The following is a 21,420-nucleotide window of genomic DNA, read 5'->3' as shown; positions in this document are numbered from 1 at the left end:
ATTCTAACTCTCTTTCTCAGTCCGTTGCGGTCACAGATTCGGGTTGTTCTTGGCCAGCATTACTTTAACGACACCGGCCCGAACACCAGGACGTTTGGTGTTGAGGACTATATTTTGTACCCCCATTATACTCAGTTCCAGCCGACCTTAAATGATATTGGTGAGGACTCCAAATACAAAAACTTTAACATCATTACAAATTTACAAGCAATGTCCTGCATGTGTGTGTACTTGTTTAACCTACATTGTGAGGACCAAATGTCCCTATAAAGGGAACCAGCCAGTCATGAGGGAAATGGAATAATAAACATACAAAATTATGCTTATTTGAAAATGCAGAAAGTTTTCTGTGATGGGTGGGTTTAGGGGTAGGGTTAGTGTAGGGGGATAGAAAATACAGTTTGTACAGTATAAAAATCATTGAATGGAGACTCCCTACAAAAGATACCTAAACCTAACTGTCACGGGTGGTTGCAGGAAGGCAGACGGAGACGAGGATATATTTCCAAAATAAAGGTTTAATGGTTTAGTTTATTTATTTACAGAGGCAATGCACATTAATAAACATAAATGTAAACGTGCCAGAATTAGCCCAAAAGGCTATTTTTCATCTGTAGACCCTTGACAGAATGTTAAAAGGTCACCCTAAAAACAGAGACAGAGCATCACACATATACACATCATATGGAAAAAAAACTAATAATAATAATAGTAATTACAGAAAACAAATTCACACACAACCAGAGAAATCACTATTAAAATACAAAATATATGTGAATGATCTAAAACAAAGTAAACATGAGAAAAAGGAAAGAGAGAGAGAAAGAGAAATATGGCAACAGAAGAGAGCAACATAGCCAAGAACAATTAGTACAAAGAAGTCTGTTGTCAAGAATACAATACTAATGTTGACAGTGCTGAATTGTCAGTAACCATTTTTTAAGATGAGACTGAAAGAGCCAAAAGCATGTAATCGTCTAATTGTTGATGGGACGGAGTTCCATTCCCTTGCAGCTTTGACCGAAAATACAGACTGACTAAATTTACTTCTTTTGAGAGGAATAATACAGTCCCCTCTTTCCCCACCCCTTGTAGATCGGTGAGCAGTTGTTCTAATATTCACAAACTGTTTTAGTGGTGAAGACAGGCTATGTACAGTATAGTCTTAAACAGCAGACAAATATGGTAATTAAACACAGGACAGCAGAACAGGCAGCAACATACACTAAATATAACGGAGATCGGACAAAGACTGACTGAACAGACAGAACTTAAATATAAACACAGATGACACTGATTAACAGAACACAAGTGATACAGATGACGATGATTGACTAAACAGGTGATACAGCTGAACTGATAATGACAGTGAATATGACACGTGACATGTGAATACAAGCAGACAAGTCCAAAAGACAACAAACTAACCCAAACTCCACGGTGACAGAACGCACCTGCCCCCGCGTCCTCGCGCCGTAACAAGAGAGAGATGAAGATGGGGGTTTGGGAAGAGGAAGAGGAGCAGGCGGAGGGCTGGCAACAGGAGTGGGCGAAGGGCTGGACAAGGCAGGCAGACTATCAAGGGAAGAAGGGTTTGGCTGAGAGGTGATAGGTCCAGAGCGATGGATGATCCATGGTGGAGCCGATGGAGGGAGGAGGCTGAAGGGCAGGAGGTTTTAGGGCGATGATGGACAGAGGCGGGACCGATGGGGAAGGATGACAGAGGAGACGGAAGTTCGCCGGGCCATGGTGGAGCAGAGGGTTCAGAGGGACACGGGGAAGCCGCTGGCTTGGGTGACTGATGTGTAGACGGGGACACAGAAGGGCGCGGTGGAGATAGAGGGACTGAGGACCATGGAAGAGCAGAAGGGAGTGAGGAGTCCAATGGAGCCGGGGGGACAAAGGGACTGGGCGTAGCCAGAGGAGTGCAGTCCAGAGGTGAGGGTAGGTCGACGAGCGATCTGGGCCTGGTGGAACTGGTGAACTGATGGGCCACGGCGGAAATGAAGGAGGTAAGAGCCAAGGGTGAGCCAGTGGACTGATGGGCCGATGTGGAATCCTGGACACGGTGGCTGGAGTAGAATCCCAGGCATCCACTGTCCAAGATGGTGCTGAGGACTTGAAGCCCCTCAGCGAGTCATTCCACTGGTGTGTAGAGGGCGAGTGATGAGGCTGACAGGAGGCAGAGGAGAGGAGTATGACGGCTGGATGATGAGAGGCGGCGGGAGAGGGAGGTTGGGTGGGAATTCAGGAACAGACTCAGGAACAGACACTGGCTCATATGTGTGCGCGGCCCACACACACCACATGGCTGTGACCATAATGGCCAGTGTTGCAGTCACTAAGGGCTCAGGCGGTGTGGCGACGGCCATCTTTGCTGAGGGCTCAGGTGGCGAGGCGGTGGCCATCTGGGGACGAGGCTCAGAAAGGGTGGTTTCGGCGGGACGAGACTCTGGAATGGTGATCTCGGCTGGACGAGACTCTAGAAGGGTGGTCTCGGCGGGACGAGACTCTGGAAAGGTGGTCTCAGCGGGACGAGACTCTGGAAAGGTGGTCTGAGCAGGACGAGACTCTGGAAGGATGGTCTCAGTGGGACGAGACTCTGGAAAGGTGGTCTCAGCGGGACGAGACTCTGGAAAGGTGGTCTCAGTGGGACGAGACTCTGGATCGGGTGTGACAGTGGCCATTCTGGCCGATCGTGCTGACATGAGCGGTGGATCTGTCATGCTGGACATCAGTCCTGGACGCCCGGAGACCGATCCGGTGGCAGGCCTGATGTAAAGAAGCTCGGGCTCGGCAGGCATGATGTGAAGAAGCTCTGGTTCGGCAGGCATTACGTGAAGATGCTCGGGTTCGGCAGGCATGACGTGAAGAAGATTGGCCTCTGCAGGCATGACATGAAGAAGCTCAGGCTCCGGACTTGGCTCTGTGCAGCGAGCGGGCTCCAAACTGGGCTCAGTGTGAAGTCCTGGAGCGGACTCCAAAGAGCGTAATGGAGCGGACTCTGAAGATCAGATTGGATCTGACAAAGTAGCCACTGAAACGGATCCGGTCGATGTGGTGACGACGCTGGCTGGGGTGTGTGGTTGAGCGGCGATGTCATCATCAGCCTCACCTACGTTGAAGTACTCTTTAGTCTAAATTGTCCAACTCTGTTATTTTTTATTTATTTACTATTTAAGCACACACACACACACATTGGGTTTTCGTGTTTAATTGGGACATTCCATAGACAGAATGATTTTATACTGTAAAAACTATCCCATAAACCTAACCCTACCCCTAAACCTACCCATCACAGAAAACTTTCTGCATTTAAAAAACAAACAAACAGCACTTAGTATGATTTATCAGCTGTTTTCCTCATGGACCAAAAATGCCCCCACAAGATCAATACTACACACATACTTTATAGTTACTCTTTAGTTTGTCTTACATTTACACTTTATTCCTTTGCTCTCATTAATGCTGATATGTACACTGTAAAAAATATTTTTTGCTTTTAATAAACTTATGACTTTTCAGAGGAAATTCAAATTGTGATTTTTAAAGTTTCCAAGGAAAAGCGTGTAAAACATATACAGATGCAGACGCGGGCTGGTGTGACACAGACACGCTCCAACACGCATCTTCACGAGCACTTGTGCTGTTTGAAAAGTGTTGTTTAACAATCTCACATTTCCTATTCTCTCAATAGTATTCCTATCTCCATAAGACAATAAAGAAAACTCATCTTTTGAATTTTCCAAAAGAAAAGAAAAAAATTATGAAAGCCCTTTGCCTGTGGAAAACTTGCCAAGATGTTGCAATTCGGATAGTATGCATTTGTGTGTTGTGTTGTGTATGTGTTTTGTGTGTAATAAAAGCTGTTTTCATAGTCTTACTGAAGCTGAAGAAGGTTAACGGAAGCTGTGCTCAGAAAACACCATTCATCAGGCCGATCTGCCTGCCAGGGAAAGGCACAACGTTCCCGGATCACTTCTGCTGTAAGATCTCGGGCTGGGGTCACATGAGTGAGAGTGAGTATGACTAACAATGTCTCACAGAGATTTTTAGTGTTCATATATTTTACTATTTGTTTTTGTAGATGTGAATCATGTTTTTGTTTTTTCAAAAATTTGAATTTTTTAAAAAAGATTATGATTTTCTATGATGATGCTAAAGATGCTGATTATACAGTATGTAGACAAAAACAGCTCACTGTGTTTTGGAACACACACACACACACACACACACACACATATACAGTATATAATATATACTGTATATATATTCTTTTTTTTTTTTTTTTTGGTGCATTATTATTTTCCTGTTATCTCCGTAAAGCTGCTTTGAAACAATCTGTATTGTAAAAAGTGCTATATAAATAAATGTGACTTGACTAGTATATATATAATATATATATATATATATATATATATATATATATATATATATATAATGTATATATAATGTGTGTGTATATATAATGTGTATATACATATACTCTATATATACATATACTCTATATTGCCAAGAGTATTGGTACACCCCTCCAAATCATTGAATTCAGGTGTTCCAATCACTTCCATGGCCACAGTTGTATAAAATCAAGCACCTAGGCATGCAGACTGCTTCAAACCGTGGTGAAAGAATGGGTCGCCCTCAGGAGCTGAGCTCAGTGAATTCAAGCATGGTACGTGATAGGTTGCCACCTGTGCAATAAGTCCATTCGTGAAATTTCCTCACAACTAAATATTCCACAGTCAGCTGTTAGTGGTATTATAACAAAGTGGAAGCAATTGGAAACAACAGCAACTCAGCCACGAAGTGGTAGGCCACGTAAAATTACGGAGTGGGGTCAGCGCATGCTGAGGCGCACAATACACAGAAGTCGGCAACTTTCTGCAGAGTCAATTGCTACAGACCTCCAAACTTCGTGTGGCCTTCAGATTAGCTCAAGAACAGTGCGTAGAGCTTCATGGAGTGGGTTTCCATGACCGAGCAGCTGCATCCAAGCCAATCCAAGTGCAATACAAAACGTTGGATGCAGTGGTGTAAAGCATGCCTCCACTGGACTCTAGAGCAGTGGAGACTTGTTCTCTGGAGTGACGAATCACGCTTCTCTATCTGGCAATCCGATGGACGAGTCTGGGTTTGGCGGTTGCCAGGAGAACGGTACTTGCCTGACTGCATTGTGCCAAGTGACAAGTTTGGTGGAGGGGGGATTATGGTGTGGGGTTGTTTTTCAGGGGTTGGGCTTGGCCCCTTAGTTCCAGTGAAATGAACTCTTAATGCTTCAGCATACCAAGACATTTTGGACCATTTCATGCTCCCAACTTTGTGGGAACAGTTTGGGGATGGCCCCTTCCTCTTCCAACATTACTGTGCACCAGTGTAAAAAGCAAGGTCCATAAAGACATGGATGCGTGAGTTTGGTGTGGAGGAACTTGACTGGCCTGCACAGAGTCCTGACCTTAGAGCGAAGACTGCGAGCCAGGAATTCTCCTCCAACATCAGCACCTGACCTCACAAATGTTCTTCTAGAAGACTGGTCAAAAATTCCCATAAACACACTCCTAAACCTTGTGGAAAGCCTTCCCAGAAGATTTGAAGCTGTTGTAGCTGCAAAGGGTGGGCCAACTCCATATATGTCATTAAAGTTCATGTGCATATAAAGGCAGATGTCCCAAATAAATGCAGCCTTGGTGAGCAGAAGATACTTCTTTTAAAAACATTAAAAAATCTTACTGACCCCAAACTTTTGAACGGTAGTGTATATTTATATATATATATATTAGCGGTTGAACAAGCGTTTTTGAACAAGTCTACATTTATCTGATAGAAGATAGAAATTGGAAGTCTCGTGAGAAGCGAGAACGAGAACGAGCGCGAAACACAAATTGCTTTACGGCAATTCGACATAAACACACACGCATGTATGATGTATTACCAGATTACCCACCTCGGTAGACATAGCTCCACACGATACAGTTGGCTTGCTCCGATCAAAACAAACACACATGAGCAGCGGTAGAGAGGGGGAGGAGGCTGCCGCAAGTGAGTTTTTTACGACCGTGTTGTGAAATATACGCCCCCCCACAGCTGTAGGGGGAGCTCGTGGGGAAACCATGCGACAACAAAAGGAATAATCAGCGAAGAAGTGACTAGAGTTCGCTAGAGCTGCCGAGTTCTCCTTTAAAGTGACAATCGATGTGACATCATTAATGAATAAATAAGCCTGAACCTCGAGCTGAGACTCGAACGCGGGTTGCCTTGTGCACAGATATGGCATATGACACAGCGCTGCCCATAAGGCTATTGCTCCAACATAACAGCTTTTTTTGATCAGTTCTTTTGTCTTTGGATCGTTATATTTCTCACAGATTTTTGCTCATTCTAAATCAGAACGATTACATTTATTTGAATGCATTAGTGAGAGAACGTTGTGAATAAATTCTACCTGGCAGCGTTTATCTACTAATAGTGAAGCTGTGTGTTTTAGTAACTAAGAAATATATGCTAGAATTTTTTAGTTTCTAAGCTATTTTATTGATAAATCACAGAACAGTGTTGACAATCAGTGTTGGGTAAAGTTACTTTTAAAAGTAATGCATTACAATATTGTGTTACTCCCAAAAAAAGTAACTAATTGCGTTACATTACTTTTGCATAACTTTTTCTCACCCGGGCTGGGCTTGCTTGTTTGTTTTCCAATAACAACAAAAAGTTCTATTTTTTGCAAATGTTAAGGCCCTTGCACACCAAAATTTAAATGAATAAGCCTCAGGCTGAAGGAAATGCATATTTACTCCTGTACAGTTGAGGGCACTGCTCAAAAAAAACTGCCATTCTTGATTAAAGAACAATAGGATACAGGCGAAGGAAGTTCAACACTCTTATTTCTAAATCTAATCTAAAGTAATTTTTGCTTATTAGTATGGTTGAATTAGATCATTGAAGGTCAGCAGCGAAGACATTGGTTAATAAAGTGAGATTAAATGTATAAAGTATATTTGTGTAATTTAATATAGTTAATTATAAAATGTTTGCATAAAATTCTGAGATTGCATTTGACTGTTTTTATTCATTTGGAGGAATACTGAATGTTTTCATGCAAGTGAGATGAGTAAATGCATGTTTCCATTTAGTCTAGAACTAAAATAACCATCATGTTTACACAGCGCATACAATACCTCCCCACTTTATTTCTCTCAACACGTGGACAGGAGAGGTGGCAGTCAATAAATGTGAAAAAGTGATTAGCGTTACTTATTTAAAAAAAGTAACAGATATTTTGTAGTAGACTACATTGAAAAAGTAATGCATTACTTTACTAGTTACTTTAAAAAATAATCTGGTTACGTAACTCAAGTTACTTGTAATGAGTTACCCTCAACACTGTTGACAATACATATCTGCGCTACTGAATGTTTTTGTGTGCCCGCGATCTGCACGTGATGTGTGAGCTATTGTCTGTGTGTGCGTTACAATGCAGCAAGCAGCACATTAGTTTAGACCAGCATATATACAAGCTGTTTAAAACGTGCATTCAACTGATCAATTTTAAACATCCAGATGTATAATTAAACATATTTTGTGGATATGTTTAACTTAGCTGTTGTAATTGGAGAGTAAAAATTGATTTCAAAGATTTCTTATCGTGTCGCGCCCTCTATAGGCCATGATTAGCGACTAGTCGACGTCAAGCTTAGAACGTCATGGCAGAGCAGTAAAGTTGAATAAAGTCATTATAGATGTATACAGTATATGTGTGTGTGTGTGTGTGTGTGTGTGTGTGTGTGTGTGTGTGTAAAATAATGTCTGTATCACATTGTGATTGTTTGAGGTCAGCGTTATTATGATAGCTCCGTTAAAAAAGATTTTCTTACTCAGTATGTTTGTCTTGAGAAGCTAAATGGCTTAAGATATTGTCTTATTTTCTGAAAAATGTTGAATGAACTGAATTTATGCTTAAAACAAGAAAAAATATCTGCCAATAGCGTCTGAATTTGTAAACTTGTTTTCCATTTGAAAGTAAAATTGAAAGTAACTTGAGTGTGTTTGTTTAGAGGCAAACTCATATTCAAACCTGATCGAGGGAGTGGTGAAGATTATTCCGTTTGACCAGTGTTCGAGTCCAGAAGTGTATGGATCAGAGGTCCGGCCGGGGATGCTGTGTGCCGGTAGTGACTCCTCCTGTGTGGACGCCTGCCAGGTAAGACGTCAAATCACCAAGCACTAATATGATATATCTTCCCTCTTTTTCTAAGTTTTTTTTTTTTTTTTTTTTCAGAAACCAATGTTTTGTTTTTTTTTACAAAAAAAACAAATATTGGATTGCAGATTTGAATTGTATATGCATGGATCATGGTAATGACATTGATAAAGCAGGTCTAAATGTTTTACTTTTGTATTTTAGACTAATATTCAGTATTCTTTATTCTTTATAAATATTACTTTACAATAATTGAGCTAGTTTGAACATAAATTTGACATTTTGTAAACTTGCAAATTGGACTGTAGATATATACATACAAGTTTTTAAAGTAACACTTTACAGTAAAGTTACATTAGATTAGGGGTGGGCGATATAGCCTCAAAATTATATCACGATATTTCAAGAATATTTGCGATAATGATATTTATGACGATATAAAAAAACATTTAGACAATTTTTTTTATTACATTTATCTCACCTAAATGTTTGCACACTCATTGTGTTTTTACAATTGGGTAATTTTGTATTTCAGAGTTTACACAACACAAGGAAGCTTGATTTCAATCTTTGAATTAAATTGAAAAAAGTAGCAAAACATATATACAAAATAATAAAGATACAAATAAAGAGAAACGTTTTTGGGTAGGTCTAACACTATTCAGAAATACTACATAAACTGAATAAGGTAATCAAATGTAAAATAACACTAGTCCTGACTAAATTAAATTAAAGGCTATTAATTCTGATTCCTTACAATGAAAGCTATCTTTTGTTGTTTTGACGACAACATTAAAGGGTTAGTTCACCCAAAAATGAAAATTCTGTCAGTAATTACTCACCCTCATGTTGTTCCAACCGCGTAAGACCTTCATTCATCTTCGGAACACAAATTAAGATATTTTTGATGAAATCAGAGCTATGTCTCACTCCTCCATAGGCTGCTATGTGACCGAAACTTGCTGGCCCAGAAAAGTCATCAAAGAGATCGTTAATATAGTCCAAGTGACTCCAGTGGCTCAATCTTAAGTATATCAAGCGACGAGAATACTTTTTGTGTGCAAAAACAAACAAAAATAACGACTTTATTCCACTTTTCATTTCCTTCTCTCTGGGCCTCGTAGTGTTTTTGCGCTGCGCGTCTGTGTTGCACGTCATCACGCATCACACACATGACCGGCGTCGGCCAATAGTGAGCCTACGTGGTGACGTGAACACAGACGCGCTGCGCAAAAAGACTACGCGAACCAACTAGAGGCCCAGAGAGAAGGAAATGAAAAGTGGAATAAAGTCGTTATTTTTGTTTGTTTTTGCGCACAAAAAGTATTCTCGTCGCTTGATATACTTAAGATTGAGCCACTGGAGTCACTTGGACTATATTAACGATCTCTTTGATGACTTTTCTGGGCCAGCAAGTTTCGGTCACATAGCAGCCTATGGAGGAGTGAGACATAGCTCAGATTTCATCAAAAATATCTTAATTTGTGTTCCGAAGATGAACGAAGGTCTTACGCGGTTGGAACAACATGAGGGTGAGTAATTACTGACAGAATTTTCATTTTTGGGTGAACTAACCCTTTAATGACAGACACATATGGCTGCTGTCACTTTTAGAGCTAGTGCCCGGATCCATTACTGTTATACTGTCTGTCACACTGTCACGCACGTTTTATGGTTATTTCAGACATAACCGACTGTTTACGAATATACTAACCATGACCGGAATTTTTACACAATTTTGCGTGTTTTTTCCCCCGTTAAAGCAATATAATCCGCGAAATAGAACTTGTGTTACTCGCGAGCTGTTTGTGAGGCGGCTTTACTGTATGCACGCAGAGTAAACATCTCTCAGAGAGCGCGCGAGAGGTACTGAATAGTTTAAAATCGCAAATGTTTAAACTGATAAGACTTAAAAAGAAGTGAAAATGATAAACTTTAGTTACGATGCAAGTGACAAAAGACAATTCCGTCATGTCCTGACTGCTAAACACAAGAGTGTGGTATCGACGCTTGACTTGTGCAACCCATTTTGAAAGCGAGAGAGAGAGAAGACGCGGCACCGCTGAAAACTCACGCGGTTAGTAAAATCAATATTTGCGGGGGAATTTCCCGCATTATAAGTGGTAGACCTGCGGGAATTATTAAAATACTATTGAAGTAGCTCCTTTTTAGGTACTAAATCGTCATTGGAGGCTGACTTGCTGCTCTCGCGCTCAGACAGGTGTTGTTATTGTGCGTGCTAAGGAACGTAATGCGCCATACGTCATTGCGTCGCTATATCAGTGATATCGCGATATGACACTTTTTTATCTTTTATGTAAAAATTTATACCGGTATTATCGTGGACGGTATGATATGGCACACCCCTACATTAGATAATAAAAAATACTTCTAAAGCATTTATTAATTTTAGCTAATATTCATTTCAACATTTACTATTATTAAAATCAAAAGTTTTATCTGTTACTATTACTAAAATCAAAAATATTATCTGTTATGTATTAAAGGGTTAGCTACCCCCCCCCCCCCCCCCCCCCAAAAAAAAAAAAACAAAAAAAAAAACAACAACATTTACTCACTCTTGAGTCGTTCTTAACCCATAATAATTTTGTTCATCTTCGAAAGACTTTTTTAAACATTTTTTTATGGAATCCCTTTAAAGGGATAGTTCTCCCAAAAATTATGTCATCATTTACTCACCCTCAAGTTGCTCCTAACCTGTATACATTTCTTTGTTCTGCTGAACACATAGGGAGATATTTGGAAGAATGTTTGCAAACAAGCAGATCTCGTGCCCAATTCACTACCATAGTATTTTTCCTACTATGGTTGTCAATGGGACCTGAGATCTGTATGTTTACCAACATTCTTCCAAATATCTTCTTTTGTGTTCAGCAGAACAAATAAATTTATACAGGTAAGGAGCAACTTGAGGGTGAGTAAATGATGACATAATTTCCATTTTTGGGTAAACTATCCCTTTAATGAGCATGAACTGCAATGTACATCTGTATATTTTTATTTACTAATGTTAACAATAACTAATGTAACAAATGCATAGCTCTTGTTAGTTAATGTTAGATAATGCATTATCTAATGAGACCTTATTGTAAGTGTCACAGTTTAAAAAAAGATTTTATGATTTTTGCTGAGTAGGGTGACAGAAACCATTTTGCATTGAAGCAATTAAAAAGCATTGAAAATTAGCCATATGTATCTTTTTTAATGTGTGTGATGTAATTTTTTTTAGGGAGACTCCGGCGGTCCTTTAGCATGTGAGTGTGATGGTGTGAGTTTCCTTTACGGCATCATCAGTTGGGGGGACGGATGTGGACGGTCAGGAAAACCAGGCGTTTATACCCTCGTGCCCAAATATTCTGACTGGATAAACAGCGTCATCAAAAGATCCAGAAAAACAACATCAGCTAACAGAAAAAAGATAATAATTTGCATCGGGAATCAATGCAAAAGATAACCCATAAATCAACTGTGACTTTATTATTAATGTATTAGTTTACACTTTCCATTACAGTGTTCATGTTACTGAGTAATACTAATGAACTTAAAGATAATGTGTTATTAATGCTATTGTATTTATATTAACAAGCAATATTGTGACATGTACACGCTGTAATAAGTTTATGTATTATATTTCATTCAATTTTTTTGCATATCAATAAATTAAGTTGATAGCTGTGAAGTAAATGTGTCTTTTAATCTGCATGAAGTATTTAAAAAATGTTTTTAGATTGTGCTCTAAAACTATCTATCAAGAACATGTCCAGGTCATGATAGATATTAATACGTAGATATCAAATCGGCAAGATATACATCTGCGCGTCCACCATAAAGTGAACAGACAGATGAAGTTGAAATGAAACAGTTTGTTGTTAAATCATAGTATAGCAGCAATCATTTGTGTAGTAATTTATTCCAATATATTTTAGAATCATAAACTACGAGCTTTGAGGTATTTTCACCACTGACTTCCATTCAAACAAGTCTTTATGTTGACCTTTGTTATATACTGACACATCTGGAGTGGCCAAATGCATCACCTAAATATTATCAGTTCAACACAAAAATAAAAGACAAAGATTTGTATTTTCAAGTTATAAAATCATTCTTTTTCATTTTGACATTGTTTTCATGCCAGTTCCTCAGTTTTCTTTACTTTCTTTACTTTTGATTTTGTTGTTATTTTTTTCAGTGTGGGGTGAAAAAAAATACCCAAAGTGGGTACCTTTTGTATTGTTTAGAAATGTGTGCAGATTGTAAATGTGACCCGATCTGACACATATTTAAGATCTTAGGTAGTTTCATTAGTTACTTTTAGATACCACGTCACATTTGTTACATTACAAATTTTGTTGCATGAGAAATGCATTTAAAGGTTAATTATGTTTGACCTAAAATAATTGTTCCGTACCGACACAGTAACCTTTGACTGACCCCTGACATATGGCCTATTTGGGCGCGTGCTTGAGGCAGCGGGTCGCTCGCTCTGGCGTTATTTTGAAAGTGAGCTGTGCGTGCGCGCGCACGCGCAGCTGTCATGTGGGGAAGATGAGCGATACCGTGGTCGCAGAGGGAGCCGCAAAAATCAGAGACGGCAAAAAAGTATGGAAATCGCACGCGTGAGCTGTATGTGTGTATAATTTGTTGATGAGTGGTTGTCTGTAAAGGTTTGGTTTGACTTCTCTCTCGCAGTGGAGGAGCCGCTGGCTGGTTCTGCGCAAACCCTCACCGGTCGCAGGTCAGTTATCATGATCATACACTTCACAGCAACACAATCTCAACAGTGGCGACAATTAACAACTATGTCTTTACATAAAAGTAGCATGTACTTTAATATATGAAAATAAACGGAACATTATCAACATTATCACAACAGCTATAAACCGCAAACAGAAAGAAAATAATAAGCATACTGTATTGTCATCACGCTGTTGCAGTTAATTTGTAAATAGCCTAAGTTATAGCCTACAAGCATTTATTGTAAAACAGACAGATGATCGTTGTGGTGCTGCTACATAATCATTTCTAGTTCACTGTTAAGTCATAGTATAGTTTTTATTAAATCGTATCAAAATAGATTTATTATAGATTTAGATTGATCAAATATTACCGTGATAATATGGCAACAAGTTAGGCTAATAATGCAATATTGTAAACATTATATTACAAATACTTGTTAGAATACAATAAAACCAAAAAGGATCAAATGTAATGGTTCTATAGAACAGAATAACATTTAATATAGGCTAATCATCTATTCATTATTTTGTTACCAGACTTAATATTCTGTTGGAAGCTTAGAAATCAACCTAAAGGAGTTTCTCTTGTCTTCTCTTTACTGTGATCTATACAGAAAGATAAACACTATGAACGTTAGTGTTCATGGATGAAGCTGACTTTTGAGTTTTTAATCTATAATAAGGTGTGTGAGTTACATGTATGTTTTACACACACTGGATGAACATCAACGTTTTTTACTTGAAATAGCCTAGTATGCTGGTCTTTTTTGCACATCATACTATATGCTATATATATGGGCATTATAGGCTATATAATGTAGGATACATACAGACCTCACGACTGTTAATTCAGGTTTACTAATTTGCGTTCCAGGAGTCTCATATAACCGCACTGGAATGTTTCACTATTCAGTACAACAGCACTCTTGCTTCAGTGAAATGTCTTGCCGTCGCTGCGAATGTTTTATTGGTGCAGTGAAGTTTTCTTTTGCAGTAGATCAGCTGTGAGAGCAGAAATGTGTGCGGAAAGACGTTTGTACAGCTGTTCACACTGTGTGTGTGTGTCACATGCCAAAGGTTGTTTTGTTTGTTTGCTTTCGTAGTAGCAGGAATCACGTTTGACCTACCTTCATCTTTCAGGGGATATAAGAATTGTTTTTGGACATGCACCAATTCATGCAATTTATTCACATTTAAATATGGTTACAGTTTGTAGTAGACCTATACATGGTACAATGGCACATGATACACTACAGTTCAAAAGTTTGGGGTCAGTAAGATTTTTAAATATTATTGAAAGAATTCTCTTAAAATAATTGTTTTCTAATGTAATATATTTAAAAAATGTAATTTATTCCTGTGATCAAAGCTGAATTTTTTGCAACATTAATTCAGTCTTCAATTCATGCTGATTTGCTGCTTATTATCAATGTTGAAATCGGTTGTGCTGCTTCATATTTTTGTGGAAACTGTTTTTTTAAGAGTCTTTGATGAATAGAAAGTTTAAAAGAACAGCATTTATTTGAAATATAAATCTTTTGTTACATTAAAAACGTCTTTACTGCTTATTTTGATAGATGTAATGCATCCTTGCTGAATAAAAGTATTACTTTCTTTCAAAAACAACAACAACCACAACAAAAAATCAAAAACCGAATGAGCTGAAATGCTGTAGCTAGGTCAAAGGCAGGACATTTTTTTATGGATCTATTAATACATCAAAATGCATTTCATACATACAGTGACATACCTTTTCTATTCTATTATGTTTTTTCATTTCTAAATTAAAATTCACTTAAAATTTTCTAGGGACATAAAGTAAATCATCGACAGCTTAAATAGCCTAAGACAAATGTCCTCATAAAACACACTGAAAAATATCCATTAAAGTGACGAAACTTTAAAAAAAATGATTTAGAAGGTAAGTATGGATTTAAAGTGATGATTTAAAGTCGATGATTTTTTTCTTGTTATTTCTACAATAAGCAGTGTTATGTTAAAATATGACTATATTTGAAAACCTTTCCACTAAATGATAGTCATGTCTTTGTCATCAATGTCAAGTGGACGTTTCAGACCTTCTTGACTGTCTGTCAAGGTTAATAAATGTCTTTAAACATGTCCTTTATGAAAGCTAAATTGTGTTTGTGTCTGTCAGATTGTTTGGTGCTGTACGTGTATAAGGAGCGCGGTGTGAAGGACAGGAGCAGCGTGACGCTGGAGCACATCTGCGGTCTGGAGACGTGTGTCAGCGCTGACGGCGTTCCCTTCATCCTCTCAATCCTGTGTCTCAGTCAAACCGCTGTTCTCGGCTTCGACAGCAGGGAGGCGCTGCAGAGCTGGGACCTGCGACTGCGCTACTGCCTCGGGGAAGGTCAGAGTTCAACATTTAACCCATAAAACAGTCACTTACATGTGTTGGTCAACACAATGACCGATGAGATAATAGCTCACCGCTATCTGTATCTGTTTCCATGATAAAGTGGTAGTTTAGTCAAATCATTGTATAATTTTAGGTAGTTGCTAAATGTTTAACATTAAATATATATTTTTTTAATTAAATCTAAATATTTTTTATGTATGCAGCTTTATGAGCTCATATCGATTCGGAGACTACATGGAATAATTATACTTCATTTTAATATTACATTACTGTAATAGTATAAAATACACCAAATCAACATATTTCTGAAGGTTCATGTGACACTGAAGACTAGGGTGTCTTGTAAGTGTTATAATTATATTTATAATTATAAATTGAGATAATTATTTAAAAAAAAATCATTTGCCACACAGACGCAGGACCATTTATATTGAGGTAGGCGATATAGTGAGACACTTGACCAGTTAGATCATTTAAAGCATATACTTTTCCACATTCATGTACATTTTAACTACGTTTTCATGTTGATACCAACATCAAGCCGCATTATGCATCAGCTACCCAAAGATGTTTGATTGATTGACATGATTGTTGTGTATGTGCTTGAACTCTTTGTAGTTGTGAGCAGGCATGTGATGCAGTCAGCTGTGTGTGTCTGTTTGTGTGTGTAGCTGCTTTTTTATTTGCACACCCTCATAAATCTGTTTCAAAGTTACTGCTAACAGGTTTAACCCTGCCTACATTCCCTCATCACATTTTACACACACAGACAAAGAGAAGCTGTTACTAGATAGGATTTACTGCATAGACCAAAGTAAGATTGTGACATTCCTAGCATCAGGAACACTTACCAGAGCTTTCTCTGTTTAAGTTAAGGCAAGGTGTAACCCACATGTACTATCTTTCATATGTTGGATTAGAGATTTAAACAAACCCTGAACTACAAATTTTCTTAGACTTATGATTTTCACTTGATGAATATAAATGAATAATAAAACTATGAGTATAAATAAAGCTAAAATACATTTAAAAAGTGACCCAGGCTGTATTTAGAGACCAGAATATCATAGAGTCCTGAACTTGCAAGCACCCAGAATACTTCAGAAACCACCAATGCCCTAACAACTACCCAGAACACCATAGTAACCACCCAGAACAGCCTAGCAACAATCTTGCAATGCTGTAGAAACCGCCTATAATACTTTATAAACTACCCACAACACACCTAGCAACCATCTGTCAACCACCCAGAACACCCTGGCCTAAGTTAACAAGCACCGTGCAATTCCATAGAAACCACCTAGCAATGCTTTTGCAAACAACCAGAATATCAGTAACCACCTAGCAACAACCTAGAATTCCTTTGAAAATTTCTAGCCGTCAACTAGCAACCACCTGGCAATGCTTTAGAAACCACATTGTCCTAGCAAACACCCAAAATAACTTAGTAACCACCTATCAGTGTCCTAGCAACTCCCTTGCAATACCCTAGAAACCACCCAAAATACATTAGAATGCACCTAGCACCGCCCTAACAACCAGAAGTCACCCAGAACACCCTAGTAACCACCTGGCAATGCCCTTGCATCCAACAAAATACCTTAGTAACCAACTAGCAACCACACAGAACGTCCTAGAAACCACCTAGCAACGCCCTTGCAACCACACAGAATACCTTAGTAACCACATATCAACCGCACACAATACCTTAGTAACCACCTATCAACCACCCAGAACACCCAAGTAACCACCTTGCAATGCCCAAGCAACTACCCAGAATTATTTAGAAACTACTACTTAGAAATCACATAGCCACCACCCATAACACCTTAGGAACCACACTCTTTACATATTGTGAGTTTTGCACGGGGATACACCACTTACTGTACTTTTCCTTCAGTTCCAGTTTATTGATTATTGTATCTGAATGATTGGTACAGGAAAATCAAGTTTTCTCTTCTGTCAGTCCACAGTTTCAGTGTCTCTGTGCTGCCCGGCACTAAATTGGAAAGCGGAGCGGCGACTCTGCATTTATGCAACAATGTCCTGGTCATCGCTAAAGACCTGCCGGCCGTCATCATTGGTCACTGGAATCTGCTGGACCTGCGGCGATACGGGCCGGTCAACAATGGCTTTGTGTTTGAGGGAGGAACACGCTGTGGTTACTGTGAGTATGTCGATATAACAATGAAAAGGCTCATTATTTTCAGCTTTTTAATAAAATGCAATATCAAGGAATCAAGGTGTGGTTAGTTATCATGGTCCATTGCTTTGTGACAAGTAAAGTTTGGTTTTAGTGTGTTTTTTCAAGTGGTGCCAATGTTGGGTTTGGTCAATGTGAAACATGTATTGTTCTCTGATGAGTCCACCTTCACTGTCTTTCTCACATCTGTGGAAGTTATGATGTGAAAAAGCCTCATAGACCTTAACACCTGTATTGTTGCTGCCCAGAGTGGATCAGTGATGATTTGGATTGTCTGTGTTAATGTAGTATGTTCAGCCTATCATCCAGACCATGTTCACTTGTCTGGTTGTTTTTTGGCTGCATTTTATTCTGTAAAATTAAATGGTGAAATAGTCATCTGGCTTTGAGGAGTTTAAATGGCTGTAATTTAATATATAATAATATGATTTGTTCAGTCTGTCATCCAGGTCGTTTTCACTTGTCTGGTGGACTATGGCTACATTTAATTCTGAGGATACATAATTAAGTTTGCTTCTCATCCACCTCAACAGGGTCCTATCTACTATGTCAGCCCCGATCAGACTCAGGTGCTGGATCAGAAGGTTCAATCTCTCTTTGTGAAAGGCCATAGAATGTCTTAAAATTCTAATGTCATAAAAGAGACAATGAGTTTTACAGCCGGTACTTCATAGTTCAAAAGAAGGAAGGATACAGATGGACTAAATTACAGTAACCATGGATACGAAGGAGTGGCAGGAAAAGAACAAAGGAAGACATGTGACTACTGAAAATACAAACAAACGCTGACACGTGACAGTACTCCCCTCTCCTGGTAGGCGCGTCCTCGCGCTGTAGATAGGCCAACTGCGGAGGGAGGGGACTCAGGAGGAGGATGAAGAGCAGGTGAAGGGCAGACAGAAGGCAAGAGGGACCAGGGTGGTGCAGGCTGTGCAGGCGGTGGGAGGAGCCATGGAGGTGGCAGGGCTGACGACTCCAGGGGGCTGACTGACAGGGGCGAAGCAGGTGGGAGAGGAGACCAGGGTGGAGCCAGAGAGCCGACGAGCCCAGGCGACGCTGAGGACAGAGGGAGTGAGGACCAAGGAGGAACAGAAGGGAGTGAGGAGTCCAATGGAGCCGGGGGGACGAAGGGACGTGGTGTAGCCAGAGGAGTGCAGTCCAGAGGCGAGGGTATGTCGACGAGCAACCAAGGTGGATCGGGGGGATTAGGGAACCTGGCGAAACTGGTGAACTGATGGGCCACGGTGGAACTGAGGGAGGTAGGAGCCAAGGTTGAGCTGATGGATCGACGGGCCGAGGTAGAGTCCTGGTCGCGGAGGTTGGAGGCGGAGACTGGGGATCCACCGACCAGGCTGGAGCTGCAGGCTGGCAGACCCACGGCGACCCCACCTCCCCGAAGGTGGCTAGAGGAGCTGAGGGGATGACAGGCAGTGGCGGAAGAAGGGTTGAGAGGTGGTAGATGTGAGAAGGTGGGAGAGGGAGGCTGGGTGGGAATTCAGGAACTGGCTCAGGCTGAGGTTCTGGAACAGATTCCGGCTTGGGAACAGATTCGGGCTCGGGAACAGACTCAGGAACAGATTCAGATACAGGCTCGGGAACAGAGTCAGATACAGGCTTGGGAACAGAAGACTCAGGCTCAGGGATAGAAGACTCTGGACGGACGGTCTCGGCGGGACGAGACTCTGGATGGGCGGTCTCGGCGGGACGAGACTCTGAAACAGGGACAGGAACATATCTGGGAATATGGACAGTCCTTGGGGCAGGAACAGGTCTGGGAACATGGACAGTCCTTGGAGCAGGAACAGGTCTAGGAAAAGAATGGGGAACAGGAACAGGTATCGGCGTGGCGGCCATCCTGGCTGAGGGCTCAGGCGGCGAGGTGGCAGCCATCTTGGCTGAGGGCTCAGGTGGTGCGCACATAAATGTGCGCTAGCCTAATATTAGCTGCATATCCAAGTGTTTGTGTGGAGTGTGGAAGCTGAAGTATTAGCGCCCTTTCTGCATGATATGGAGGCACCGGCGCGATCACTTGCATTTAACTTTTTTTTACTCCCGTCCTTTTTGGTCTTACATCAAGAGTAACCTAATACATAATTCGAATCTGACAAATTTTATTTGTGTGCACTCACTCACAATAAGAACTTAAGAAAATAAACAAAAGCGCTTTTGTAAAATAAAGAAAACAAACAGGATGCATTTTCTGCCGTCTCTGTCTCCGTGAACTAGAGCGCATCAAAAAATAAACCGAAACTTAGCATGAACTTTCCTCACAGACATGAGAAATACATCTATTGAAAGCTTGTTAGCATCGTCAACTTCATCACTCTAGCTGAAAACACAGAAATTCTTTTTAGATTGGTTTATTAATATGAAATAGATAAATGTGCGCTATTATTTGGCGCATATCCAAGTGTTTGTGCAGATTGTGGAAGTATTGCACGTTTTCTGCATGAGATAGTGGTGCCTGGGCGATCAATTGCATTTTTTCCTGACAACAGCCGAAACAACTTAAAATAGCCTACTTTTTGTTCATACAGATAAGCAAGGGCGCCGTAAAGGGGTGGAAGGTTAGGACGATTCTAAGGGCCCAGGCTGATTTAGGGCCCAGAAGAGCAGACCCCCTTTTTCTTTTCTTATTTCTTTTCTCTTTTTTATACATAGGCCTACATTAAATGTGCTAGGGCCCCTCATGCACTAAATGTGTATTTTGTCCGTTTTGACCATAGATTTAATATTTAAAAAACAAATAATGTATTTAATGTTTGTCACACCCCTCCCCCTTACAATGGTTCATTCCACCTGCGCTGTCCGAGCTACGATCGCTAGTGTAACGTCTCTTGCTTATATTGCACTTGCTATGATGCAGCGCAGACAGTGACACACGCAGGCATGTCACGTCAAAAGTTAGGGCATCAAAAAAGGAAAGGAAAGAGAAGACAGAGAACGCCGAAGTCGACAGTATGTCACACAGTTTTTCAAAAAGAAAGGTAGCTTGCCCTATTCCTGTATTACAAAACTTTCAGAGTTACTTATTTTTGTTGCTACATGACCTGCTTTTATCTAGCTAGCTTAGTAAAATAATTACTGAATTATGATTTACATCCAACAATAATAACATCTCTGGGTTATCATGTCTCTCTACACCATAGACTGTAAAAATAGCTCTACACAGATTCAACGGCTGCTGCACACCCACGTCCTCCTTCTCCCCCCGTGCGAAATTTGCGTCCGATATTTTAGCACGTTAAAAAATAAATACAACCGCGTTATGTCAATCACACTTGCACACTGCCTCCGAAACTTTCGTCCGTCAAAAAAAAAAAATAAAAAAAAAAATAAACCGGATCGGGTTCGATTTTCTGCGTTTTTCGCATCCGTAACAAGCATTTGAATGGTGTTTTGACAGTTTAGAGCCACAGAATGACGGATACGAAAAGACGCATGCGAAAATTTCGGATTCAGTGTGCAAGGACCTTCAGCTGAACAAGGTGAGCCTGAGCGCAAAACTTCACGAAGATTGAAGTCTCTCAACACGTCTTATCTACTGTGTTCGCCACATGATGATAACTTTACAAAACAAAAATTAATCTATAGGCTACGCTTCAAAAATCACAAAATCAGTTTGCCGTGTGTGTCGTGTGTTCTGTGAAGTGACAGTGCTGCTGCTACGATCGATTATGTCAAACTTGACGTTCTTAATATGAATAAAATGCCCCAGAAAAAAATAATATAAAAAACTGAATAAAACATGTGTCTGTAGTAACCATTGGCTATAAGGAGTTTACAAAATAGATATTTTAATATTTTATATTATGAAAACTAAATAGGCCAATAGAAATAATATGGTTATTACGTGTGTGTTTGACTTATACATTTTTTT

General features: G+C 39.9%; 2 protein-coding genes across 5 annotated transcripts in view; both read left to right on the top strand.

Moving 5' to 3' along the window:
- The window catches only part of hgfac (HGF activator), a 34,745-nt gene extending 22,850 nt beyond the window's left edge, over nt 1–11,895 (top strand). The window contains exons 11-14 of the mRNA XM_079866389.1: nt 21–160; nt 3,879–4,019; nt 8,052–8,197; nt 11,448–11,895. Coding sequence (XP_079722515.1) covers nt 21–160; nt 3,879–4,019; nt 8,052–8,197; nt 11,448–11,672 — 652 coding nt within the window. The 3' untranslated portion in view covers nt 11,673–11,895. The remainder of the gene's footprint in view (nt 1–20; nt 161–3,878; nt 4,020–8,051; nt 8,198–11,447) is intronic.
- An 831-nt stretch (nt 11,896–12,726) lies between these two features.
- dok7a (docking protein 7a) overlaps nt 12,727–21,420 on the top strand; it is a 49,731-nt gene continuing 41,037 nt past the window's right edge. For all 4 annotated transcript variants that reach the window (XM_079866383.1, XM_079866382.1, XM_079866381.1 and 1 more), the window contains exons 1-4: nt 12,727–12,817; nt 12,908–12,953; nt 15,113–15,328; nt 17,304–17,504. In XM_079866383.1, the coding sequence (XP_079722509.1) occupies nt 12,764–12,817; nt 12,908–12,953; nt 15,113–15,328; nt 17,304–17,504 (517 nt within the window). In that variant the 5' untranslated portion in view covers nt 12,727–12,763. The remainder of the gene's footprint in view (nt 12,818–12,907; nt 12,954–15,112; nt 15,329–17,303; nt 17,505–21,420) is intronic.

Source organism: Squalius cephalus (genome assembly GCF_949319135.1).
Source record: "Squalius cephalus genome assembly, chromosome: 3".
NCBI lineage: Eukaryota > Metazoa > Chordata > Actinopteri > Cypriniformes > Leuciscidae > Squalius > Squalius cephalus.
The sequence above is the reverse complement of the archived record's forward strand: the minus strand, read 5'-3'. Positions and strand labels throughout refer to the sequence as shown.